Source organism: Conger conger, chromosome 6 (assembly GCF_963514075.1).
Source record: "Conger conger chromosome 6, fConCon1.1, whole genome shotgun sequence".
NCBI lineage: Eukaryota > Metazoa > Chordata > Actinopteri > Anguilliformes > Congridae > Conger > Conger conger.
Genome location: NC_083765.1, coordinates 24,254,044 through 24,281,528, shown reverse-complemented (window position 1 = coordinate 24,281,528; position 27,485 = coordinate 24,254,044). Strand labels below are relative to the sequence as shown.

At 42.2% G+C, this 27,485-nt stretch overlaps 1 protein-coding gene across 1 annotated transcript in view; it reads left to right on the top strand.

Moving 5' to 3' along the window:
- Positions 1-25,123, top strand: part of homer2 (homer scaffold protein 2) — a 38,628-nt gene extending 13,505 nt beyond the window's left edge. Inside the window, exons 2-9 of the mRNA XM_061247115.1 lie at positions 179-335; positions 12,863-12,994; positions 13,154-13,246; positions 14,260-14,399; positions 17,662-17,818; positions 18,481-18,591; positions 21,972-22,052; positions 23,055-25,123. Coding sequence (XP_061103099.1) covers positions 179-335; positions 12,863-12,994; positions 13,154-13,246; positions 14,260-14,399; positions 17,662-17,818; positions 18,481-18,591; positions 21,972-22,052; positions 23,055-23,243 — 1,060 coding nt within the window. The 3' untranslated portion in view covers positions 23,244-25,123. The remainder of the gene's footprint in view (positions 1-178; positions 336-12,862; positions 12,995-13,153; positions 13,247-14,259; positions 14,400-17,661; positions 17,819-18,480; positions 18,592-21,971; positions 22,053-23,054) is intronic.
- The last annotated feature ends 2,362 nt before the right edge of the window (positions 25,124-27,485 follow it).

Below are 27,485 nucleotides of genomic sequence, written 5' to 3'. Positions count from 1 at the left end.
ACATGACTGGGATCCGCATGGTGGGTGGTTCAATCCCTGGTGTAGCCACAATAAGATCCGCACAGCTGTTGGACCCTTGAGCAAGGCCCTTAACCCCACATTTTGTCACACCTTCCATTTTGTTTCTTCTTGCCATTTATCTTTCGCATTGTTTCTCCCTCTTCCACCTCTTCTACAGGGAGCAGCCTATCTTTACCACCAGGGCCCATGTCTTCCAGATCGACCCCACCACAAAGAAGAACTGGGTCCCTGCCAGCAAGCAGGCCGTCACTGTCTCCTACTTCTATGACAGCACACGCAACAGCTACCGCATCATCAGCGTTGATGGATCCAAGGTGGGCGTCAGAGCAGGGAATGCTGGGATCAGGGGGGACGGGGGAACAGAGGGGGGCGGTTCGTTAAGATAAGAGGCACATTTGATGATGCACTGCTACAGCCGAAATAATTAAGCTAAATAAAATATATTTCTGAAAATATTTTCAATGCAACATGTTTTTGTCATCCAAGACTCTTGTATTATGTCAAAAAAAACGTTTTTTTTTTTTTTCTACTTCTTACATTTTACGAATATTTAGCTTTTTTTCTTGTGGGTATCATGAGATAAGCTACTCTGCTGATACATTGAAAGTACAGTGGTGTGCAAAAATGTCGGTTCCCTTGCTCAAAAAGCCTTTTCCAATTAATATCTAAGTGAAGATTACTTTTCATTTACATTTTTTGCAATTTTATTTATCAAAATAAATAAAAAGGGGAAGAGGCCCTGTGCAAAAGTACTTTGTAACTCCTCTTCAGGCAACTATAACAGCTTGCAAATGCTCTGTAGCCAGCTAAGAGTCTTTCAATTATCGCTTTTGGAATTTCCCCCCATTCCTCCTGGCAGAACACTTCTAGCTCAGAAATATTCTTTGGCCTCCTTGCATGTACGGCATGTTTGAGATCGCTCCACAGATTGTCAATAATATTCAAGTCTGGAGACTCTGGTGGCCATTCTAAAACCTTCATCTGTCTTTCTTGGAGGTACTTCATGGTTGATTTTCAGGTATGCATTCGACCATTGTCTTGCTGGAATACCGAAACTCTCTTCAACTTCAATGTCTGGACTGACCTTCAAAAATTTGCCTTTAGAATTCCTTAATATTTTGTGGAATCCATTCTTCCTTTTACTCGCACAATATCTCATGTGCCTCCAGCTGCCACACAACAGAAAATCCTTGAAGAACAAGGGTTTGTGACTGGATCAATGCCCCCCCCCCCCCCCCCCCGACACAGTTTTTGAAGACTTCTTTAAAATGAAAGTTTTCTGATTTGGAAGCGAAAGTGATAGGGGTCTGGAAGGCAGCTCGTGTGTCCCAGGCGTGTGACTGACAGACACTTACTCAATGGGAATGTTTGCCCCGGCCGTTGGTGAGTGATCCGAGCTGAGTGTAAGTGTTAGTCAGAAACAGAAACGGCCTTTAAAGGGCAGCAGGGGCCTGTAGGCTCAGACTGCACACCTAATTTAAGATCCCGATGTTCAGCCTCCAGTCCTCAACGCTCTGTGTGCAGCGCAGGGTGCGGCCTCCGTGCTGTGCAGTGTTTTAATTCGCACAATCGCTGCCTCGATATTTTTAAGCACATTAGACATTCAAGTGCATAAGACGCTCAGGTGCTGCACCGAAAGATAGTTTGCCATTGCTTGCTGTTGTTATAATTGCTTATGTCAAAGGCGGTACTTGTTCTCTGGATCCATCTTTGAAAAAAATTCCTTTTTTTCCTGCATTAGGAATATCTGAGTAGTCAGGCTGACCTCCCGCTGTCGGTTTACACTGTGCGTTTCCATGGAGATTTGGAAAGAGCTGTGTGCTCCAAGTGTGATGAGATTGCTGCTACTTCTCTAAGTCACAAGCCGCCCGTATGTCAGATTAGGGGATCTAAAAATTCACAGCTGCACTGCCAAACCCTGGCAGCAGAATTACAGATGAAGTTCACAACAGCAGTGTACATGCCGATTAATTTCACCTCATCTGTAAGCCCAATGAAGTGTCTGTGCGTTTAGGGCATTCTCCATTGGTGTTACACTAATACATTGATGATTCAGTGCTCACTGGCAAAATTGAGAAACTTTATGCAAGAGGTTCTGGGCTTCAATTGCTGTCATTTCTCCCTGTTTGTGTGAAATGTATAAACCACAGTCTGAAAGGTTACAGTACACACATTTAATGCAGTAAGTTGATATTCCTGCAATAGACTCTTTCCTGTAAGTAAGGCTGATTCGGAAAGAGGAGCCTGGAGCCAATATTTGTGTCCCACTCGATTCAAGAAGTGCTCTTATGATCCCGCTGAAACAAGTGATTAATTTGGTCTTTTCTTTCCTCCTCTTCATGTTTATGAAGACACTTTAATTATTGCATATCTGTGATGAGGACTCGGGTTTCTGCTCTTTCATGTTTTTAACAAGGAAGGACGGAGCCGTGGTTGGTTGTCAGACATTTACGCTGTGTCTGGAACAGAGAGCTACGCATCTGAATGGAACAGATTCTCTCAGTGCTGTCACAGTGCTGGTGTCACATGTCTGTTCTGTGTGGGTACAGAGGAGAGGCAGGGACACAGAATATTCTTCTAGAAAGATCTCCACATAGAACCCTATGTGGTGGAAACTGTCATTAATTTTTCATGTCCATTTTTGACTGGGTAGAGGAATGAGGAATGGCTAATGACAGCGTGTTTAATTGTGACTGCTACTACTACATACTACCCTTAGTGTTGTCTTTCATGTGTGTTGTGAGTGGAGAATTTGTTTACAGTTCACAGTGTCATGAATTTACCTCCTCAGACATTGCAAAGACATTTTTAAAAAATCTGTCAGAAGGTCTGCGGTTCTATCCCCTGCCCTGGGTATGTCGAAGTGACTCTGAGCAAGACACCTAACCCCCAATTGCTCCCAATGAGCTGATTGGTACCTTGCATGGCAGCTTATGGCCTTTTGGTGTTTGTGTGAATGGGTGAATGAGAGGCATCAATTGTAAAGCGCATTTGATAATTGAAAATTTTTTGTAGCTTCCCTGAGCTCTATACAGCATTTCTCTTTGAATAAGGGGTATTCAATTAAAATAAAAATTAAATAAAAAATTAAGTAAAATACTTAAAAGCCTTTTTCCTCCAGGGTTTCAGGAGGTTAAAGAGTCTGGGAGAATAGATTTGCCCGTAGGTGAGTCTCAGTCCTCCTCCTCGGTGGGTGCAGGTCAGACACAGTTATTAGCTCAGCTCTGCCGTTCATCGCTGGCTGCACAAGGCCTGAAGTAGATGGCGGGCGGTTGCCAAGGGCTGAAGCTGGTAACCAAGGAAGCAGGCCCCTCGTTGTGCGTATAATCTTCCAGGATTTGGACGCCTGTCCTCAGCCCAGGCTCTGCTCAGATTCAGCCCTGCTGCACTTGCAGTGAAACACCTGTTTGTGCTCCAGTTCTGCTGCCTCGAGACCCCACCACCGTTCGAATGGCAGGAGCTGAAATCCCGCTCTGTCTGGCGCTCACACACACCCCCAGTGTGACGGGGAAGTGAGCCAGGAGCCCCTCGAGACCTTCAGAGGAGAAGATAATAATTCAGTCAATAAAAGAGATTTTCTTTCTCCTTTCAAAAGTGTGATTTAACTGACTTCATTCATCATAGATGTTACAGGGATATAAAGCTTGCCAAAAGGGAAATCCAGTTCAGCTGACACTCCCATATAGGATTTGGAATTGGAATTGAAAGAACTTTTTTATACAACGGTTATTTTTACAGTTTGTTAAATTATATATATTATATATCATGTTTGGTCAGCAACCCCCCTCCCCTGAAAACAGGAGTATTTCACACGCTGTCTTCTCAAGAGCCATACATCCAGAGAGGTAAACCGTGTGCAAGGACCATCTACTGTAGAAACAATATGGTCCGAGTGCCTGTTAGGTCACCCACTGACTATTCATGGGCTTGTGAAAAGTGTTTTGAAACCACGGAAGTTAGATTTACTGACATCGCCATGCTGTGCAATTTGGAGCCAGAGTCTGCGCAGTAGCTGAGTGTGGCCCCTCCACTAAGCGTGTGAGAGAGAGTGACTCAGCTGTGACGCAAACTGTCCCTAATAGCACAGTAACGTAAATCAGCACATTAGACATTAGATTAAGAAAAAAAACACCAATTCCAACCAGTTTTTCCTGAGGGAAAGAAGTATTGACTTTGTGTTTTTACTGTATTGTCACCATTGACTTTACATGGAAAGGGGGGCTGCAACGCCTATGCTGGAGCCAGACACAGTGGCGGTAGTGAGAAGTAATTCTGAACAACACCAGGAAATGATCATCAGAAATGAAGCCTGGTTTTGGCCGCTTGGCAAGGAAGAGTCAGCAGCTCCAGCACCCACACCCTGGCCCCAACTCCGCCTTCGATGTCTCAGCTTCTCACTGATGCGGTGGTTCTTCTGTGTCCAGGAACCGGTGCCAGTAGGGGTAGCCAGGGTATCTAGTGACCAGGACATGGCAAGCTGAGCGGTGTGGTCATGGCAACCAGCCCACCTGCTCCAGGTGATGTCATACTCCCGTCACGGCCTCTTCGCCGCGTGAAGAAATACTGCCCACTTCTGAAGACAACGTAGCATAACATACCATGGCGAGAACAGGCCATTCAGCCCAGCAATTCTCGCCTTTTCCTCCCACTTCATTATACCTACTGCTTAGTTCGCCTGAAAGCTAGACAGTATCTAGCACTGTATCAAGCCTGGTCTTGAAAACCCCTTAATTTCTGCCTCCACTACATTTGCCTCATCACTTGACTTAACAGTATGTTTTTGGTAGTTCTTGAGAGGGGCTACCTTTCAGTTTCTTGTGTGTACAAATGATCATTTGTAAGTCCAAGTAGTGAAAAAATGTCAGGACATTGAATGGGTTGCAATATTTAATGATTGACTAATGTTTGACTTTCAGTAAAGTAGTTTGGATTGTCAAGTGACTGGCATACACTCAATAAGCACTTTATTTGGTATTTATTTTTTAGGACTTTGTTTGTCTTCTGCTGCTGTAGCCTGTCCACTTAAAGGTTTGACGCGTTGTGTGTTCAGAGATGCATACCACTGTTGTAATGTGTGGTTATTTGCATTACTGTCACCTTCCTGTCAGCTTTGACCAGTCTGCCCATTCTCCTCTGATGTTTCTCATTAACAAGGCATTTCTGTCTGTAGAACTGCTCCTCACTGGATTTCTTTGTTTGTTTTTTGCACCATTCTTTGCAAACTCTACAGACTAGTGTGTGTGAAAATCCCAGGAGATCAGCAGTTTCTGAGATACTCAAACCACCCTGTCTGGCACCAACAATCATCCCACAGTCAAAGTCACTTCAGAGATCAATTTTTTTTCCCCATTCTGATGGTTGATGCGAACATTAACTGAAGCTCATGACCCGTATCTCCATGATTGTATGCATTGCACTGCTGCCACACGATTGGTTGATTAGATAATCACATTAATAAGTTCCTAATAAAGTGCTCAGTGAGTGTACAATTCTTTTCTATGTAGAAAGGTATTTAAGTTTTGCTTAGAGACTTTTTGTCTTTTATCATGGTGATTCAGTCCTCTGAGCTGCTATATTCTTAAGAAGACTTTTTTTACATTACCAGCGGAATGACAGTTAAAATAAACACTAAAGACTCCTTTTTTGTTCTTTCCATTAACTCCCTGTGTGGAGAATATGCCGCCACCCACAGCAGGTTCAGACACCTTTTCTAACGCAGCATTTGCATTTTCTGCCCTGCTTTTCTTGCTGTCAAAAACAACTTATTTATTTGTTCCTTTTCTTTATACTCTGTTGGTGAGGTTTTTAACAAGTAATAGTAATGGTTGCTTGAAATGCTGCTGTTTTATGCAATTCTATCACGGATGTGTACAATGTACAATATAAAGATGTACAATTTATATAAAAATATACAATAATGTAATTTCATTTAATTTAAGTATATAAATCTATGTATATATGAACTTGATAACAAATAAGTAAACACGTACTCACTGTGCCTTCACCATGATGGATATAAAAAAATTTGGGGTGTGGACAGTATGCATCGATACCGTGCCCAAATCACTTTGGTAAATAACTAAATACAGGTTTTTTGTCATTTACTGTTTATGTCACTATTGTTCTGTGCATGGACTTCCTCTCCATTGCTGTGTATATTGAAGGAAATGTCATACGCTAGAGAAAAAGAGAGATTTTATCTTTTGCACCTTCAGTGTATGCACCAAAGTAACATCGATCAATGAGCTGTTAGGAGACCTCGGTGTGAGGAAGACAAGCTGGAGTAGCTGGAGGAGGAGAAAACGATGGGAAGATTGGTGCTTTTACTCATAAAAACTGGATTATTGCCATGAATCAATGTCTGCGCAGATGATTTTCCTATTACAGACCACTTACGGGAGATGAGAATGACAAAGGGATCACCCTATGTTCCTCTGGTGGAGTAAGACCTTACTGCAAAATGTGAGGTTGTTCATTACAACATCAGCAAGGGTAGAATTAGATTTCACTGCTAACAATGAGGATGACTCCTTTTGTGTTCAAAGCAGTGATTATTCAAGGACATGGAGATGGCTTTCTGTAAAGGGCACAAGGTCGCACATGAGTTCCAATTTTCCATAAATATTTTTTGTTATATTTTAGTCTTTATGGATTTTACAGATTGAATTGTAAATGCAGTATATCATTACATGTATAGAATGTTAAAACGTAATGTCTAATATCAGGATCATGTGCCTAACTGTACGTAGAACTATATTTCCAAAATATAAGGCTAATAATGTATTAGTTCTTCCAATAAGCACTTAGTCAATTAAATTACTTTTCATAGTATCCTCCAAACAAAACACGTGAGAGAGTGGCTAATAGGGCTTTTTGTACCATGTGAGTTACAGAGGTTGTATCTTGAAAGGAGGAGCAATGAAACAGAATGAAAGATTCCTTTAAGCAACACCTTACAGCTGTAGGGTACTGTATAATGTATGATAAAAATAATTTACTTTGGCATGATGTGAAAGTCACAAAAGAGCTTTTCGCTTTAACCCTTTAAGTCTATGCATTCATTCCTTTTTTCACTGTGCAATTTTCTATGATAACAGGATATACCATTTGAAAGGGTTAAAACTCACGGTTCTACCTGTATACTCGATTGCAAGATGTCATTTCTCTGGAGGAATTATCATTGTTGTCCAAGTCACCATTGCATACTTCTACAACAGTACTTGTACGTAAGAATGATATTATCTATTTTTTTATAGGCGCCCAGGAACATGATTTTAAAGGGCATTTGTCCAGTGCTGTCGCTGTCGCTGCATTGTGTCTCTAAGCGCACCAGCCAAAGACACAATAATCTGTATCCTCTCAAAAACAGACTATGTTCAGTGAGGAAAAAAAGCTTCCACTTTTACTGTATTCGAGCTTCTGAAACTTTATTTTGGTAATATTTTACGAAAACAAACCCCAAATGGTTACCTTTCAGAAAAGGACCAGGATTATGCCTGTAGTCAAAAGGGTTCAAGAATAGTAACCATTTTATTTTGGGTATGTAAATGGTAAATGGTTGGAATTTATATGGCACCTTTATTAACTGATGCTCCTTGTTCACCCATTCATAGACACCAACAGCAATTTGCTGCCATGCAAGGCACCAACCAGCTCATCAGGAGCATTTAGAGGTTAGGGGTCTTGCTCAGGGAGACTTCAACCCAGCCCTGGTGGGGCATTGAACCAGCAACCCTCAGACAGCCAGACAACGGCTCTTACCACCTGAGCCAAAGTCGCCCCTATAATTTGCAAGCTTGAAATTTAGGGGTTAATGAAGAGAACAGATTCATTTCCCCATGGTCCCTTTGCGTTAGCCAAGGAAACTGTAGCCTTTTCAACTGGCACTTCAAGAAAGAACCCATAGAACAATGATGTTGCTCAGTTAAACAGACTGTTAAGGCATGAAGAAAAAAAAAACACTTTGTAAACTTGAACTCGAAAAGGCAACAGATGCACACAATTCACAGTTCTTTTAGTTATTCAGTGAGGAAGGGGAAAGCGGGAAGAGATTTCTGGAACACAACACGGCCTCTTTGTTGATCAGAGGCTGAGTGGATTAGTCTGCCGCAGATCTGGCATAATGTAGGTGTTGAAATAGATGTGGGATATCCATGGCATCTAGCAGTGGGATGCAGTATGTGGATAACTATAGTGGTGTTGTAATATACGTATCTATACCATCGTAATTCAGCCTATGCCAATGTGACAGGAAGGAACATCAGCATTAGCTATGGGAGCATTACTTTACAGTTATTTAGCTGATACTTTTATACAAAATTACTTACAGCTGACCAGACTAAACAGGGGCCAACCCATCCTGCAATATGGGGTTAAGGGCCTCAAGCTTCCAACAGCTACACGGATCTAATAGTGAGTGTACACTGGGGCTTCCAGGTCCCAGTGAAGCAACTTAACCACGAGGCTGCAGGCACCTTAGCCAGGCGGCTGCAGGCACCTTAACCATGAGGCTGTAGGCACCTTAACCACGAGGCTGCAGGCACCTTAACCACGAGGCTGTAGGCACCTTAACCACGAAGCTGCCCACAAAGCCATGAGGGAAGTAATGAGTAAAGCAGCTGGTGTCTCAGGACAGACAGAGGAAAGGAACAGGCTGATCAGCTCGGTTGATGGACATTGTTGATTGTACAGCACGATTGTGCAGCAAAATTGTGTTAATTCAACTATAACAAAGTTTAGAAGAGAACACTGATGAACATTGTTGTAGAGAACAGCAGTGTACACTATCAGTGTAAAATGTACTGTCCCATAGTTGATTCCCATATGATGGGGAAATTCGTTCCAGTATTTTAGGGCCTTGAAGGAAAAGGCTATTTAAATTTTTGGGAGGAGCTGCTTTTGACTGCTGTTTGTTCTAGCAACAAAAAATGTCCCACATTCTTTACAACTGAATTTCAAGTTTTACATTCTGCTGTCATTGTACTTATGGTAACCATTTATACAGAATATTGGAGTTCCTTGAAGCAAGGAAATATTTGTTTTAAGACCACAAGAAGTTGAAACAAAATCATTCTGATTTTTTAAATCCTACTCTTCATCGTAGATCAGATTATTTTGTGTTTCAGGAAATTTGTCCATAATGCCCATAATTCTCAAATTTGCTACCACTGCGGGATTACTGAAAACTGTAGTGTCTTCCACATTATGCCACATAATATAATTATTTCCTTTGTAATGTTAGAAGATATGGATTGGCATTGTTGAAAAGTTAATTGTGTTGTTTACAGATTTTTTTTGAGAACTTTTGCTAAGAGTAAGGCCAAGTCATTATCTTCAGGTTTCTGGTGACAGCAAGATGTATGTGAGTCAGTGTGAATGACCAATACATGGGTGTGGCTCTGCATCCCAGGTGACAACAGGCATTGCTGTAACCTTATGCCCATATATCTGACATGATATGCTTATTTATTGCTATACATTAGCTATGATTTTCTTCATATCAGTTTATTGATGTTTTTAATATCAAAAGAAATGTTGGACTTATGCAGATTGACCTGTGGTTGTTGAATAATATATTGGAAATTGTTCAATGCTAGGTGTGGAAATGCAGTGCAAAATCATTTTGCAGGAGCGAAGAATTTTACAGGAATTTAACAATTCACATCCCCCAGGAAGTCAGTGAAAGCTCTTATTGCTTCAGTGTTTATGTATGGCACAAATCCACATTTATCACATCGGGAGCCAAGCACATCTGTCCCTGACCTAGCCCAAGAATCCGCCTCCACACAGACGGCAATAAGTGAGCCGTTAAATTATTATCTTCTGCCAATAAGAGGGAACAGCAAGGGGTGCTAATAATGTTTCCACTAAACTTAATTTACTGTGAGATTGTCAGCATTTGTTTTCTGTCAAAACTTTTGAAAGTAAGCATCCCTCTGTGTTTTGTGAATGTCTTCAATGGTTATTCTGCCATTGTTTGCTATATTGATATATTGGATTTTATGCTCTCAGATAGTGGACTAGCAAATTTGTCTTTTTATAATGAGTCAGTGCTTTGCAGAGACAGGAGGTGGGTGCCATGTTATAGCCTTGCCAGGGAAGTCAGCAGTGCCACCCGTGTGGCTAGAGTGGCTCATCCAGTCCGCCGGCTGAGCTGTGTAGTCATTGCCCTAAAAATGGAGAGATGGATACAAATGAAACTACATTAACCAAAAACACAAAACTGTGGGGGAGGTAGAAAGTCTGCTGGCACTGGCAGTAATTTATACTTTGGGGTCATGCTTTCAGACAGATGCGGAATCCGTGGTGCCATGAGATGAGGGATGCATCATCATTAAACTGTCTTGTGTTCTCAGTTAATAGTCGGGTAATTTGCATCGCCGCCTCCTGTTGTGCGGGGAGAGGGGAGGGAAGGCAGCTCCTATTTTGCAGACTTCATTTTGAGGTTCCTGTGCTGCACGGCGATAATGCCCAGGCACCCACAGACTCCAGCACAAACTTCCATCGAGCCACACAAGGCTTCACTCAGAGCACCTCCACTGTCTGGATAATCCCGTAGAACGAAGCTTAGGTCGACGTTTTCTTTCACCGCCTTCAGTAGAGAGTTGCTGGTAACAGCAGGATTTTTACACCTCTTGCTTCCTGTCTTGCTATAAAATGCATGAATATTAATGTAAAGTGGATACATTAATCTGTATAAGATAGCTGTAAGGGCTGCATCCCCTTTTAATATTTGTTAGCGGGATCATTTATATTTACTATAATGTATGAATAAAGAGCAGTGTACAATGTACAGGTTATTACTGTGGGGGTTTTGTTGAAATTTCCCATATTTGTCTCAGATCTTTGTCTTCTTTGTCTTTGTCCTATTGTCTTTGTCTTCTGTCCGTTGATTTTAATTGTGATACTTCCTGTAAATTGAGCTATATTTCTATTTATGATGTAAAATATATTAAATATTCATTGAATATACTAGCTGTTATTTACTATTTGCCAACATTATAACCGTAGAAACTGTGTCAGTGATATCTCATTAAAATAGGCCATTGTCATTACCCCAGTATGTCCTACTATATATCAGACAAATTATGTTATATATTTTAGGCATACAGTAGACATAAAGCAGAGCACATTTTGCTAACATAAAGAATAGTTAACTGTTTTGGAGATCTGTGTAACTCACACTCTCAGAAATAAAGGGCAATATACACTCATCAAGCACTTTATTAGGTAATTATTACACTTATTTTTTAGACTTCTACTGCTGTAGCAACTTAGAGTTATGATGCTTTGTGTGTTCAGAGATGCTCTTCTGCACACCACTGTTGTAATGTGTGGTTATTTGTGTTCAGAGATGCTCTTCTGCATACCACTGTTGTAATGTGTGGTTATTTGTGTTCAGAGATGCTCTTCTGCTCTCCACTGTTGTAATGTGTGGTTATTTGTGTTCAGAGATGCTCTTCTGCACACCACTGTTGTAATGTGTGGTTATTTGTGTTCACAGATGCTCTTCTGCACACCACTGTTGTAATGTGTGGTTATTTGTGTTCAGAGATGCTCTTCTGCACACCACTGTTGTGATGTGTGGTTATTTGCATTACTGTCCCCTTCCTATCAGCTTTGACCAGTCTGGCCATTCTCCTCTGATGTCTCTCATGAACAAGGCGTTTCTGCTGCTCTCTGGATTTTGTTTTGTTTTTTGCACCATTTTTTGCAAACTCTAGAGACTAGTGTGCGTGAAAATCCCAGGAGATCAGCAGTTTCTGAGATACTCAAACCACCCTGTCTGCCAGCAACAATCATTCCACGGTCACTTGGATCAAATTTTTCCCCCATGCTTGTTGTGAACATTAACTGAAGCTCCTGACCTGTATTTACATGATTGTATGCATTGCACCGCTGCCACACAATTGACTGATTTGATAATTGCATGAATAAGTAGGTGTAATAAAGTAAAAATGTTCCTAATGAAGTGCTTGGTAAGGGTATAATCCTTTTTTACCATTTTTGCTTGGAATACATACTCATTTGTATCCAAGGAGAACATTATTGTACTTTCAGGGTACATTTGGGAAATTTGGTCCTTAACAAAAATGTACCTCCACTGTCACTTTATTTCTGTGTAAAGCTGAAGTGGTTGAACATGATTCAAAGTAGGTGTTTATTTTAAAGCTGCCTTCTTTTCACTTAAGGTTTAATTCTGTTTTACAGAGTCGTATGCTCCACTGTTTTTATCAGTTCGGCTCTTGTTTCAGTTTGTCCTTTTTCACTGTGGCCCAGTTTAGCCCCAATGATGCCTCTGGGCAGGGAGGGGGTGATGTGCGCTCATTCTGCCCCTGTGTAGGCGAACAGCGGAGGCTGGAGGGAGCAGATTTATGTGGGGATGTCTGTGTCGGGACGTGTGGGGCTCAGCAGAACTACAAAAGCGTATTGTACTCCCATGAGTCAATAGGAGCATTCAACAGCAGGCTGCAGCTGTGTAGCTCGTGAAAACTGCTGCATTGCATTGCCTTAGCGAGGGGGCCGGGGGTGGGGAGGTGGGGCTGGGTCTCCTTGGAGACCACATCTAAATAGCTTTATGCGTACTGTAATGTCACGTCATTTTTGAATGACATTCAACCTTTTGGAATCTGACAAGCTTTCATCAGATGGGCACTAAACGAGATGCAAGAATGTGATTCCAGTGAACCCAAGCTCATTCATCTCCCATTTCCTACTAGCATGCATTAGATCCTAAACTTAATCAGCAAAGATTGTTTCTGCGAACTGAGTGGTTAAACCTGGATGCCATTATTGTAAATTACTGGCAAGTTACCTGAATGTTTATGGCTCATTCCAACAGGTGATCATCAACAGCACGATTACGCCCAACATGACCTTCACGAAGACCTCGCAGAAGTTTGGCCAATGGGCCGACAGCAGGGCCAATACTGTCTTTGGCCTTGGATTCGCTTCGGAACAGCAGTTGGCAAAAGTTAGTGGAAATTTTTGGAATTCTTTACAGTAATCAGATATACCTGTGTCATTTTCTGTCCTGCTTCTAGCCAAGAGTGAATGAAGAGCACATTATTAACATTTTACTGTTTTCTTCTGCATAGCACTATTACCTGTTACCTGATTCTATTTATTACAGTTTGCTGAAAAATTCCTGGAAGTCAAAGAGGCAGCAAAACTTGCACGGGACAAATCTCAAGACAAAATGGAAACCTCAAGTAATCATTCCCAGGTAGATCGATTGTGTATTGATGAGTAAGCAATTTACTATTTTACTTCCAGTTGGATTTTGTTTAACCCTTGTTTGTCCAAGGCCTCAGCTCGCTTGCCTCTTAAACCCAGCAACCCTCAATTCGATATTTGTCATTATAACAAACAAATTACTTGTGTTAGCAAAGTTGCTAAGCAGAATCTGAGGTGGCACATATTGCTTACCAGGAGTTGATCTGCGAGATCATCTCCCACTTCTGAAAATAACTGGATACTGATTGCGCAGTAGCAGACCTACAGATAGGGCTATCAGGTGTCTGTGATGGCACCAGATTAATCATGCTCTCAAACCTCAAGACCCCAGGGGTAGTTATCCTGTTGATGGTTTGCTAACGTGTGGAAAAGCAATCTTAATGCTCATAATACCTGTGAAATTAGCTGCTAGTTATTTTTTGTCCATTAAATTAGAGCAGCCTTTGCAAACACGGTCATTATCTCTGTAGTTCAGTGTATCTCTTCACAGTCTGTAAGCGGCAGAAATGACAGTAAATTGCCAACACTGTAATCAGCCTTTTCTCCCAGATTAGAGAACCTGATATAGAATGAGATGGTAGTTGGCCAAATTGGGATCAGTGATTCTGACAGAAGCTATGAAAACAGAAATAGTTTCCTCGATTCAATGACATATTCACAAGCATACTCACTTCTGAAAGTATGCTGGGAAAAGACCAGTTTATAGTCCAGCGAGTGTAGCTTGATAGAAATTGCAGAAAGTTTGCAAAAAAAGTTTGACTGTCGTCTGACGTGTCCTTAGCAAAATTATATAAATGCACTCCAGTCACCCAGTTATACACTGTCACAGTCACCACAGTGACAGTGTATAAACCAAACGTCACTGTGACCTGCGATGTCTCTTGTATGTTGCAGTGGTGCTGTTGCTGGACTATGGCCTGAAAAGGTTGGATGCTTTCAGGGAGAAACCAGCAACATGCTTTTCCGTCTCCTTACATTCTCCTCTCTCCTCTTCTGCTGCAGGAATCTGGCCGTGACACCCCTTCATCCACTCAGGCCTCCAGCATCAACGGCACGGACGATGAGAAGATCTCTCACGTGGGGCCTGTAGACGCGCTTCTGAAGAGCGAGAATGATCGCCTGAAGACTGCCGTCGAGCAGAGGTACCCTCCCTCAGACACGGGCCCGCGCTTCTCACATCCTGCAGCAAAATTCTGGAGGACAGAGAGAGTTTTACTGCTGTTTGTGTCCACAGCTACCAAGCAGTCTCGTGGACCATGAGTGTAGAAAACAACACCTACATTTAGCCATTTTCCCTAGGTTAGCCAAGGTGTTAGTTATCGAATAATACATGAGGAGTGATTTATCGTGAGATATTAGCACTGTAGATCAGCGCAGCAGTGCCAATATTTCACAGTAAGGCACGACTTTGAGTGTATTATTGCAGTTACCCAACAGTTTTACCAATACGTTTATATATATATATTTTTTAAAATATTTTTTATTCCAATACAGGAACTCAGATTCAAACTTTTTTTTATTATGCTGTTTTAACAACAGAGCAGAGCGCTTCTGAAGTGTTGGTAGGTTACGAGTTTATGACATCTCTGATACAATGAATCAACCAAATGTAAACAAAGTAACAAAGTTTTGCTAAGTTAGGAATGACTTAATGTGAGATAATGGCACTTCTTCAAATGTCTCTCAGCGAGTCATAATACGAGGTTGGAACTAACTGTTGTACAGTATAATGAATATTAACCAGCAGTGGTGCCCCAGAATTGCCACAATTGTTGGACTAACATTTAAGAGTGACTGTACAAACAGAAATGGAATAGTCCATCTTATCTTTGGCTCACTTGACAGTATTTATCCAGCAGAGCGCTAGTGTCACTTTGCACACTATACTCTGCTATAGAGGGGTGTTGTCAGGAGGGACAGCGATGCACAAGATGGCAGGTGTTGATGTTCTTGGATCTTGGACCTCATACCAGGCCTCGACATTGCTATGCTTGTTTTACTCTATGCCGGGCATAGGTAACGTGTGACAGTGATGCGCTGATACTGCAGCAGTGCAGCATCCAAAGCACATGGCATACACAGTGTGAGTGGCCCTTAGGGGGAATCGAGCAGATATGATAAATCATGCACCAGGGAACAACAAGGCAAAATGGAAAATGCCTCGAAGGGATACTCTGTTATGTAACGTCCTCATATGTGTGACATGTTAAGGGCAGGTTGACAAATATCACACAGTGACAGCAACAAAAAAACTGGCACAATCAGTACTGTGGTGAAGCCAAGTGTCAAAGTGTATAGCAGTGTCAAAGTAAACAGTCAGGGGGCTGAGATTATGGTTTCACAATGTTACCAATTACACCTTCAAGCTACAGTAGTCCTGTAGTAATATTAAATTGTGATATGATTTAAAAGCCAACTCGTGTATACTTCAATACAGTTATTGCTTAATATGCATATCCACTTGGAACTGGAAATTAATATGAACATTTCATAAAGCAGTTCAAAAGAACTTGACCATTAACTCCCGTGCTTAGAAGGTCAGACGAAGCACATTCGGTATGTGAATAGTTACCGGCACCATTATCATTGCCGGTTACATCCAAAAACACTTGCCTTTTTCTTTCATTTTGTAAAGACCTTTTGTGCTTGAAACCACTGACCAAAATCCCCATACAGATTCAGTTAGGCTCAATTAAGACTTACAAGAGTTACAAAATGAAGCCTCACACAAGGATGTTTTGCAATAGTACCAGGTGAGCTTTGGGACATCACCAGTCCAATGAGCACTGGTAACCTGGAAACCAGGAGAAGGAGCCCTCCTACTGGGAGGGAAAATGGGATAGCCAGCCCAGTGGGCTTCCAGTGAGGGAGACAGAAGAAGTAAACATAGCCCTTTCATTTTCCACATATGCTTAGAGGAGAGCCCTGTGGGGAGGTGGAAAGAGATGCCAAGCTCCCTCAAGTAGCCAGGGAGCGCTGTAATGGGCAATGAAAGGCTGCTACAGTCCACATCATACACTAGTAGGAGCACTCCGAAGGGATAAAAGGAGCTCCACAACTCTCACTCACATTAAGCAGCAAATAAGAGCTCCAACTGCACAATGTTGAGTGGGCCTATCAATCCCCAAGCTGTTTTTTGGGTAGGGTCCCCTAGGAGATACTAGAGTAGAGTGATTGCTCCAAACATCAGGCATCAGAGAAAATAACAAAATTATGGAGCCTCTAAGCACACCAAAATGGGAAATGAGGGAAATGACAACTTCTTGAGTAACCAGTAAAGCTTGCTTAATGCCTTTTATGAAGACATATTGTGTGAAATGGCCCATTGTGGTGCTTCCATTGACCTCATCAATCCACGGGAGCAACTGCAGTGCACATTCCCACTGGCAAGAAAGATGGCAGCAATCGCTTCTGCAAACAAAATGGCAAAAGCTTGCTGTGGAATGGCCGGGGAATGAAAGGAAGCAAGAACTGACAACAAAAACTTCAAATGCAGTTAGACTCGCTTTATCATATAATTTCTCTTAAATTAACCGTTTATTTACAAAATCATTTCATGAACAGTCATTAGTTTGTACTTACCACAGCTTGATGGACTGGAACAGCAGTTAAGCCCATTCAGTGCACTTTGGAAAGTTATAATTGATCTGTGTACTAAAAGCTTCCCTACATTTTATTGACATTTCCATAATGCCTGCCTTGCCAGCAAGTTGCTACTCTTATATACCCTGTACCTTGATACACAGTGATAATGTGCTCAAGACCAGCTGGATATTGCCGTCAATCTGATTTAATGGTAGTTGGCTCTCAGGTGATTATGGAAACATGTATCAAATGATACACAAAATAAAGGGGATCTCAGTGAAGTAATACAGCAGCAAGGCTGGTACAGGGCAGAGCACACAACTAAACCAGGTGAAGAGAATAACCAAGGCAGCAGCTTCAAGAAGTGCAGTAGCCACTTCTCAAATGCACTTTGATGACAGTGAAAGGCACACTGGACACTGTGCAGAAGACTTTCTACACTTACTGTTGAGCATTCTGACATCACCGAGGATAGCATTCTGATATCTGATATCATGTATCAATATTATATAATCAGTTAGTCAGATAATCGGTTATGTTCTGTTGATTAGTTCTCCTGTTAGGCAAGCTCCTTAGCTCTTCCACTATTGATGAAGCAGGCTGAACAAAATGAATAGTAAAAAGCATGCGCTTTTCAAGTCTCTGTTCACTTGTTGTGAGTATCTAATAATATAAATCAGTGATGTTCCATTATCCAGCATGTTCATATGTTATGGATGCTAATAAAGCCTTGTTATACTGTGCAGTAATTAGACTATGGAAGATTTCCAAGATGATTTCATCCCACATTTCCTCACACTCTGCTCTCCTGTCTCTCAGCAACACTAATGCCAAAAAGTGGGAGACAGAGCTACAGACCTTGAGGGAAAGCAACGCTCGTCTTGTGGAGGCATTGAAGGAGTCCACCAACAACGTGGAAACATGGAAGAAGCAGCTGGCCACGTGCAAGGAGGAGAGCAACCAACTCAGGGAAAAGGTCTGCTTCCCTCACTTCGGGTCAGAATACAGAGTATTCACACGGGAATGTGGACCCCATGCTGCATGTTTCAGTTTGAAATGGAAATCCGAAGCTTGCTGAAATCCACAGTAATCCACCATGAGTTGAAACTAAATCACAGTAAGAGCAGGTGGAAATCTGTCAGCTTCTCCAGCTCAACCAGAAAGGGGAGTTATGCGCACCTGCTTTCGAAATAGAACTTGTTTTTGTGGCATATGTGAAGAAATATATTCATTACAGTTGTCATATTCAATTGTAATTCTAAATGACAAAATGGATTTAGAAATTTTGGACTCCCATAATATTGAGGTCTTGTTATGTTGTCACAGAGACCTGGGGGCCTGTTCCACAAAGCAGGATTACGGAGTTACAGATAACTGCTGTGAGCAAAACTGGGACCCCACCCAAATATGGAACACAGACTGATGTACAAAAAATTGTGTAGCTATCCGGCTAACTCAAATAATCCTGCTTAATGGGACGGGGCCCAGTCCTCTGACTTTTGTATCACAGTGCAAACCTGGCTAGCCAGCAGAGCTACAGTTCTCTGATCCCACTGCCCATGAGGGGATTCTGTAAACTTCCCTTCCCGAATGACAGTTGGGGATGTTGTTGATGAGGTGCTGTCCCACGTGCTGCAGATCACGGAGCTGGAGGCGCAGTGCGAGGCGGCCAATCAGGAGAAGGAGAAGAACGCCCAGCTGACGGAACGAGTGCAGGAACTGGAGTCTGAGCTTCAGGAAAAGGAGCAGGTGAGGCCTTCCAGTCGCTAACCAAGCAAATCAAGCGGCCGAAACCGGGCTTCATTTCCCGGTCTTGTTCAGAGATGCTCCTCACTCGCACCACTGTGGTTGGCTCCAGTGTAGGCTTTTTATGTTTTCAATGTTAAGTTAATGGTAAAAATAGGGTAAAAACACAAAGTCAATCATTTTTCATCAGTGTTTTTTTCTCCCCATGTGCCGATTTTCTTTGTTATTAGGACAATACAGCAATACTTAGATGAATCAGGGACAGATTACGTCACTACGTCCTCACACGCTCAGTGGAGGATCCACACTCGGCTTCCGTGTCTCCAAAACGCTTTTCATATGCCCATGGATAGTCAGTCAGTGACGTAACAGGCACTTGGCCCATATTCCTTCTACAGCCTGGTACACATTTTCATTTTCACACACATACCGTGCTGGCACTTTCCCCACCAATCCAAGGGCTGAAGTTCTCTTTTGTTATTGAACACAATTTTCCTCCTGTCATGAAACGCTTTCATGCCATCGGACAAGTATGCCTCATAAATATCTGTGAAATACAGTAAGTAGTTAATCTTGCCTGTGTTGTCAGTGGTTCTTGGAGAATGCTTAATTAAGTGAGGTCCTCGCTTTGACTTGGAAGTGCAAGCCGTGCAAATGAAAGAGCATAGCAGTTACAGTTTGAATGGGCCAGTTTTGGATGATATATGGTATATGAGATGGTGGTGTAGTTCACTTTGAATAATAAATTAGATCAATTGCCTTTCAAGTTTAGAAGGCATACTGGAACTCACATTTCACAACAAAAGAATGAGCTTATTAGCTTGAAACGTTGTGATGATATTTTTATTTTTATTATTTTTATTATGATTTAACGTCTTTTAATAATTTGGATAATGCAGACATCCCACCCTTGCGGAAATCGCTGGGATTGCTTGCCTGCGCTGCTTTCGTAGATCTCATTCAATATTTAATATATCCTTCTTTGAAATAGCTTTATTTTGGGACTTCAGAGATGCAGGCCCCAAAAGTGCTTATTACAGGGACAGGCTTGGCCTTGTAACCACAAGTTTCACAGACTAAGACTGGGAGTGCACAGCGAAACAGTTATCCCCTGCTGTAAAACCCAGCTTGAGAAGTGAGCTGGTCAAGCTGGTCATAAAGCTGTATCAGCCGGGTATGAGCTGGTCAACCAGCTAGTTGGTAACGTATACTCACTGTGTTCCGAACAGATGGCCGTTCAATGGTAGTTTATCTCCTGAGAACCATGATTATGGTTGCTTATTCACTATCTCAGAGACTAAAACATGTGAAATTGACCAACAGCTGTAGAGAAAACAACAAATAACTTGCACAACGTCCCTGTGTTTGGAAGACCGTGTTAGCTCACGATGGTCTGAACACCTCCATAAAACCTGCCCGGTTCGTATGCTCTACAAACAAGCAACTGCTTCCCCACCACCATGTCACAGTGTAGCACTATTACCATGTCACTGTATGCTGAAATGGATCGTGAATGTGATCTTATACCAAAACAGAAGGAATTATACTTTACACTGAATTGAAAACCATATTTCTAACAGTCACTACTGTGGATTCCAAGCTGGACAGAAAAATGAAAGAAATATGGAATACAATTTTTTTTCCCAAAAAATATTTTTCATGACAGTAGGAGGCATTTTAATGATTTGTCTGCCATCTGATGATGAAAATAAGCAGTGTGAAGCAGGAGCACCTTTGGATCATTACTCCACCGTCTCCATCCTCCATTCGCAGCAGGCAGAGGCCCCACCTGGTGGCTCCGGCACTGCCGGTAGCCTTAATTAGGATCTGGCCTTGCCGTGGCAGAGCTTTAGTTTGACCCGTGTTCATTAATGGCTAAACGCTATCCCTGCCTGGAGACAGCCATTTCATTAGCATTGACTTTAGCTCAGCCCTCCGAGCGGTCTCCCCTTCCCGCAGGGACGTGTGCGTCACACTCAGCAGCTCGACAGGGGCCTTATTTAGCGCTGTGGCGGGGGATCAGATGGTGGCAGCTGCTGTCTCACCCACAGCACGGCAGCTCCCGATCCCGCACTGTCCTGCTCTCCTGCAGGGAGTCTGCCGTGTCAAATAGCCACGCCAGCCGGATAAATCCCCCTCCTCTGAGCCTACATGCAGACTGCTGATCCTCAGAAAAAGCACTGCACGCGGCAGTGCAGTACCTTTTGTTAGCATCTACAGTAGAAATCCCCTCTGGATACGCTGGGAACGGTGAGCGTATGGGGCTGGAATGCGTGCCACCCCAGTAATGTCCGGTGTCATGTTCAACATGGAATCTTTGCTACAGAACAGGGTCAGCAAGTTGAAGGGAGAATGTTACACTCATGAAAATATAAACTTCTATACTCCTGAATACTCCTATTACAAACAGTGTTAGCAGCACATTACGTACTTCAACCAGGGTAGGAATGCAGTTAGCGTTCCGATTCTAACATGAACATTCCCAGTGATACGAGATTGAGTACTTACTACGTGAGCAGACGGGATGAAGGAAAGGGAACACTGCGAACAGGACTCAGCCGGTTGCATAACAGGGGAACATGTGGGCAGCATCGGCTCTTCTCCACCCAGTTATCACTGGGGGGACACGGAAGCACGCAGGCACCATGGGCTGGTCCCCGAGCACTCAGAGCTCTGCTGCACTAAACCCACTCAGAGAGGGGAGTGAATGTGACCGTCAATTACTGGCCCCATCGTGTCTCGTCCCTACACTTCCTGTCCGCCTTAATAACTTCTGATTTGACAGCACTGCCCTGTGGGTAATTTATTTATTTATTTTTGGCCGGGGGAGGGTGTGTAATTTTGAAGCCTGACCAATTATTACAGTCTTAACTAGGCTCATGAAAGCTTTATGCGCTTCTTTTTGCAGGATTACCCTGATTCATACAGAATTTAATCTGTGCAGTCACCGTCTCCTAATGCGCTGTGCTAACAGCAAGTCTGCCCAGCCGTTCTCCTATGTTTGTGGACAGCCCAGGCAGAATAATATATTGCAGTGCTCCTCTGTATCCCTTCCCTATAAGAATGTATGAATGTACGGTTTCTTTGGTAGAGCAGAATGAGGAGGTTTTATCTGTAAATGTAAATGCTTATAGTATGAAGGGGTTTCATGTATAAATTTACAGTTTACAGTATGAGGGGGTTTCATGTATAATTGTACAGTTTAGCAGTATGAGGTTTCATGTATAAATGTACAGTTTAGCAGTACAAAGGGGTTTCATCGATAAATGTACAGTTTAGCAGTACAAAGGGGTTTCATCCATAAATGTACAGGTCACAGTCTGAGGTGGCCATAATGTATTAATGTACATTATGTAGTCTATGTAATGTCTGGGGTTTTTCAGGAACTGGAGAACCTGAGGAAGCAAGCAGAGATAATCCCCCAACTCATGGAGGAATGTGACACCATGACACAAAAACTAGAGGTACATTATGCATCAACATTACATCATCACAGTGAGCCAAGCCTGTCATACACTATTACCAAGTTAGGACAGATATTACATAATCTGTATAGGAGTATTCCACAAAATTGTAAAAAGCCCCAATAAAGCAGTTGCATAGCACTCAGGTGTGGAGCTCCAGTTGAAAAGGATCAGACTGAAATATAGTCAATATAGATCAGTACTTCTGCTTTCAGGGATAGAAAGCAGAATTTAAATCAGTTGCAGGATGACATCTGTTTGTCATGGTATGTAAGACATGATTGGCTGGTGACATTGTGGCCTCAAATTGTATTTGCCATTAGCAGCGCTGCCAGGCATTTAACACCAGGTCTGTCAGGGCCTGTCCCTGGTGGCATAGATATGAATAGAACATTTTGTTTTGTTGCCAAAGGAAAAGGTTGCTGTCACCTCATTTCTTTAATCATGCAATATTAATATTTCTATTGGGGTCCCCTTTGATGCAAATGTCAGTGGACAGAATTTTAAACAACAGTCACTCTGCTTACAATCACCATCTTGTCCCGTTTCTAAGTTTGAAGTGAGCCCATAACAACTATCACAGGGAGACCCAGCGCAGAGAAGAAATACAATGCCAAAATCAACACTGGCATACCTCAAATATTTCATCTCACTGCACTACCAGGAAACAGAACCTGTGTTTTGGTAGAGCCACTCAGACAGGCTCGCTCAAACCTACAGCACAGTAATGCTGTAACGGCTGCAATGACTTTACAGCTCCTAAGGGGTAGCCTGTAGCCTAGTGGCTAAAGTACACGACTGGGACCCGATATAGCCACAATAAGATCAGAGCAGCTGTTGGGCCATTGAGCAAGGCCCTTAACCCCGCATTGCTCCAGGGGGTATTTGCCCCTACCTAATTGGCCCCTCATCTAATCAACTGCAAGTTGCTTTGGATAAAAGCGTCAGCTAAATAACAAATTATTCATATTATTATTATAATCATGTTATTTGTGGTTACAGGTGGCCGAAATGAAGAACAAAGACCTGGAGGACAGAATAGAGTCCCTACAGGCCGATATCGATGACAATCACGACAAGCAGGGTCACCTGAGGGTCGAGCTGAAGAAATTCATGGACGTCTTGGACGGGAAGATCGATGAACTCCACGAGTTCCGACAAGGCCTGTCTAAACTCGGGGTGGACAACTGAGGGCTTGGACAGGACCAGCTGTGCTGGATACAGGGGTGGGCGTCATGAGGGTTCTGGGATAGCATGTCCCAAAGTGTGTCCTGCTGAACCAATCAAATTAAGGGACTGATAAATAGGAGACACAAAATGGCGGGAGCTCTCAGCCTGATGGAATTTTCTTGTGTCAGCGTTCTGGAATCAGATTCAGACCAGAGAGTTCATAGATTACTGAACTGAATAAGGAATAATTGAAGAATAATTAACCATTATCTAGGAGGAGAGAGATAAATTGATGGACAGATGGTGGGGTTCAGCTCTAATTGAGGTCTGTGCGTGTGGTTCGTGCAGCTAGAGGGGAACTCACTGATAACTCACTGGCAAATGGCAGAACAGCAGAACAGCAAGCGAGTCATAGCCCTCAGTGACACTGGCAGAGAAAAAGGGAATCTCGTATGGTCAAATGCGGTTGATTCATGATGATCTCAGGTCAGTTTGAAAACTTTGTTCGCCACAATATGCACATACATGATCTGCACATTGTCACAAAGTGCCTCAGTTCAGTTTCTTCTGTCCCGCAGCAAAGGCCCATCTTTTATAACCACGACAGAGTCCAAGATTAGTATAATTATTTGTACTTTCATATATGCCTTCATAAATTCACACAATTTAATTTTGCTGACTATGGCTTATAATTCTAAATGGAGATTTCTAGGTCCCTCGCTATTGCATTGAATCAAGTGAATTAAGCTTAGACGAGGCATGAAAGAATGACGTGTGTAAACAAGAATGGTGATATACTATAAGAAAAAAGACAAGCACATCCTATGGATGCGGTTATAACATCGGGAAGAAAACAAATCAGGTTTTCAAGTGAAGCATGTAAAAATGGTGAAAATGTTTCGCAGTAATAATTCCCGTGTTGCTTTGGAAATGCAGTGTGCGAGATTGTATGTGCATAAGGCCCTTTTCCTAATTGTGATTGGCGAACTTGTGACGAACTGTGGGAGGAACACCCAAAATCATGCCAGACAGAAACTCAGTTTACGATTGCTGTCTTTAGAGGATTTCGCATGAGTGATACCTTCTTTTTTTTTTTTTTTGGTTGATTCTTCTGGCAAAGTGTGTCTGAATTTGTCATTCACATAAAGAATGTGCTTCCCAAATTACTGTTTCTTATTTGGTCGGGAATCTTTTGGGAAAGGGTGCATTACTGCTGCTAGACTATGGAATTTTGTGTAAATGTAAATGTACTACTACACTCTGTGGGCTTTCGAACACAGCCTGATGAAGTTACTCGTTTTCCAAAAATCGTTGTGCTGGTGCCTATGGTTTTCTCATTCCCACAGGGACCCTTAACAGCACTACCTTATGTTCTCTACGAGTACAGTGTATTAATTATGCGTTTTCGGGTTAACACATTTTATATATAGAAACCCTGTTTTTGTTTGTTTTTTTTGGGGGGGTGGGGGTTACTGTGTTCAGTGTTTTTCAGAGCAGATGTGAGGTCCCTCTCTTCCTCTTGAATGCGGCCCTGTGCTGTATTTGAATGTTGTGGTTCACATAAATCAGTTTGGCGTCTTGTAGATGAACAGCTGTGGGAAACTATTATTCTACATGTGTAACTATTATTAAATTTTCTATCACTGTTTAAAAGATTTTTCATGACATGGTTCACGACTGATTGACAACTTTGTCTATCTCCTTGCACTTATAGAATATTTCCCCTTCAGAAATGCTGAAACGCGTAAATGCTTCAGTTTACGAAGGGGGTCGTGCCTACGATGACAAGTGAGAGTACAGATTGAATTAATTTTGACAAAAAACCACTCCTATCTACCTTTGTGATTTCTGGTCATTATTGTAACATATAGAGGTATTGTTAAAATATAGTTTAATTAAAATGTGCTGTCTGCTGGTTTTCTTTCACAAGACAATTCAGGTGAAAATATATTTGCCTACTGTGATGGGAAGAGGAGATATGGTGCATAGAATACGTCTTAATAAGGATTCCAAGCTTCAGTGCTGTGGAGAGACAGAGATCTCTTTAACACTTCTTTCTGTTCAATGAAGCCTTCATTCACACGTTTTATCATGAATATCTCACCAGACGCATTTGCCTTTGTGTGGTAGTGGTGAAGTGCAGTCAGTTCTGCAACATACTAGTGCTCTAGTGCGTTTGAGAGGCCACGTTACCACGGAAACATCACCCCCTAACGCACCCACCCGCCACTCACTACTGGTATCGATTTTTCTCTTGTAGCAAGATTCTATGTAAAGGTTAAAGGCTTCATTTACAAATGTCCTCTCTAAGATGGACAAGATAAAACGAATAACCATTTTCCTCAAACATCATAACTATAATAATTGTGGGATATTATTAGCTATGACATACGTCTTCCTATCGTAATAAATTGCAGGGCCCCTTTCAGAGCGCAGTAACATTTATGATATCTTGTTACGTTCATCAGAACTGAAACAATTATATTTAGCTTGTATGAATATACAGGGAACAAGCAAAAACGGATATAAACTGCATGAGACATTTAAAAATGGTTCATGATTTAACTTCTGATATACAGAGACACACATGCTGGTCTAGTTGCTGGAGTCAGTGAAAAGTACAAGTTGAAGGGGTTCTATCCTCTCTCCAGGCTCATTTCTGTGCAAGGGTGTCCCCTCGCAGAGAGGCTTTCAGAGGAAAAAGCAGCGTTTTCTCCGCAGCTGATCGGCTCTCTATCAGGCCGTCTCAGTGTCAGTGTGATGAGTGGGCGAGTTGCTGAAATATAATTAAGACTGTGCGGCGCTGATGCTACTGTAGGCTACCACTGCCGAGCCTCGCTGTTTCCATAGTAACGGCAGCAGCTCCGATTCGACTCGCTGTGCCCGTTTGATATGTACCTGCGCCAAGGTATCTTTTCTGTCGCTTAGAAGTAGAAAGATGTCACATTGATAAGTCACAAGCGTTCCACGAACGCAATAGAAGTGGTGGGGGGGGTGGGGGGTGGTGGAAGGATGTAGTATAAAATGTATCCCAAGTCCAGTTCTCTAGACCTTGGGCTAAAAGCAAACAATATGTAAGTCTTTCAGCCTAAACTAGGCCATAGCTGGACAATGGTTAATGCTTTGTTGTGTTGGGTCAGCAGTGGAACTACAGAAGTCCCAGGGGAGGCTCTATGGAATAGCTAATCAACATCACATCCACAGCATGGTGCCGTTTTCCCTTTTTATTTGACATTCTTACACTCCCAGGTCCTTAGTTCCTTCCTTAGTTTCACAGGAATGAAGGAAGTTGGATGTGCTTGTGCTTTGGTGTCATTAGGTTCTAAAACCTGCCCTAACCACTCAGACCTACACAGGTGTGGATTCAGCGACCACCAGGTGGCAGTAGTGTGGGAGCATGTGAAGCAGGTTAGACTGTGTAATTGATCTGCATGAGGAATTATCACAATATGACCATACATTTGCCCATACAGAATCAAATAGAAAACCCTGCACCCTATGACCTATGAAGTCACGATTCATAACAAAATGACACAATTCTCAAGGCACTTTTTTAAGTTTAATATTTAACATAAATTACATTTGAACAGACCTCGATAAAAGCTGTTATCAATGAACAAGCCAAAAAAGGCTAAAGTCAGTGCAGTCTCTCATGCTTTCTTCCCAGAATGCATTGCACAGGCTGGTCAAATTAAGTGCACTGGAAAACTAACTAAAAAGAACAACGCTAGCATGTGTGTGTGTGTGTATGTGTGTGTGTGTGTGTGTGTGTGTGTGTGTGTGTGTGTGTGTGTGTGTGTGTGTGTGTGTGTGTGTGTGTGTGTGTGTGTGTGTGTGTGTGTGTGTGTGTGGGGGGGGGGGGGGGGTAGTGTTGCCCAGACGGATGATTATGCAACCTTGACATAACTCAGACATGCATTCTCATTTTCATAAAGAGAAAGGTCGGTATTCAAGGCTTTGACCAATCTTATCTTGTTGGTGCTTAAGGCATTTTTGTCACGTTTAAGACTATGATTATAATAACTGTCTTCAGAGTAAATTTTGGTTATATGTTCAAAGTTCTTCATTATATACGAGTGCAATTTTTCAATTAATTGACATCACAATACAGTAAACCGTGTAAACCTGTGTCTGTATAAAAACAAACGGCAGAAGTGTGATATTGTCTTACATTTTCTATATAACACAACAGTACTGTTCTATCAAAAATCTCTCCATTAAAAAAACATTTTATGCAAATCAAAGGCCAGAAAAATAAATATA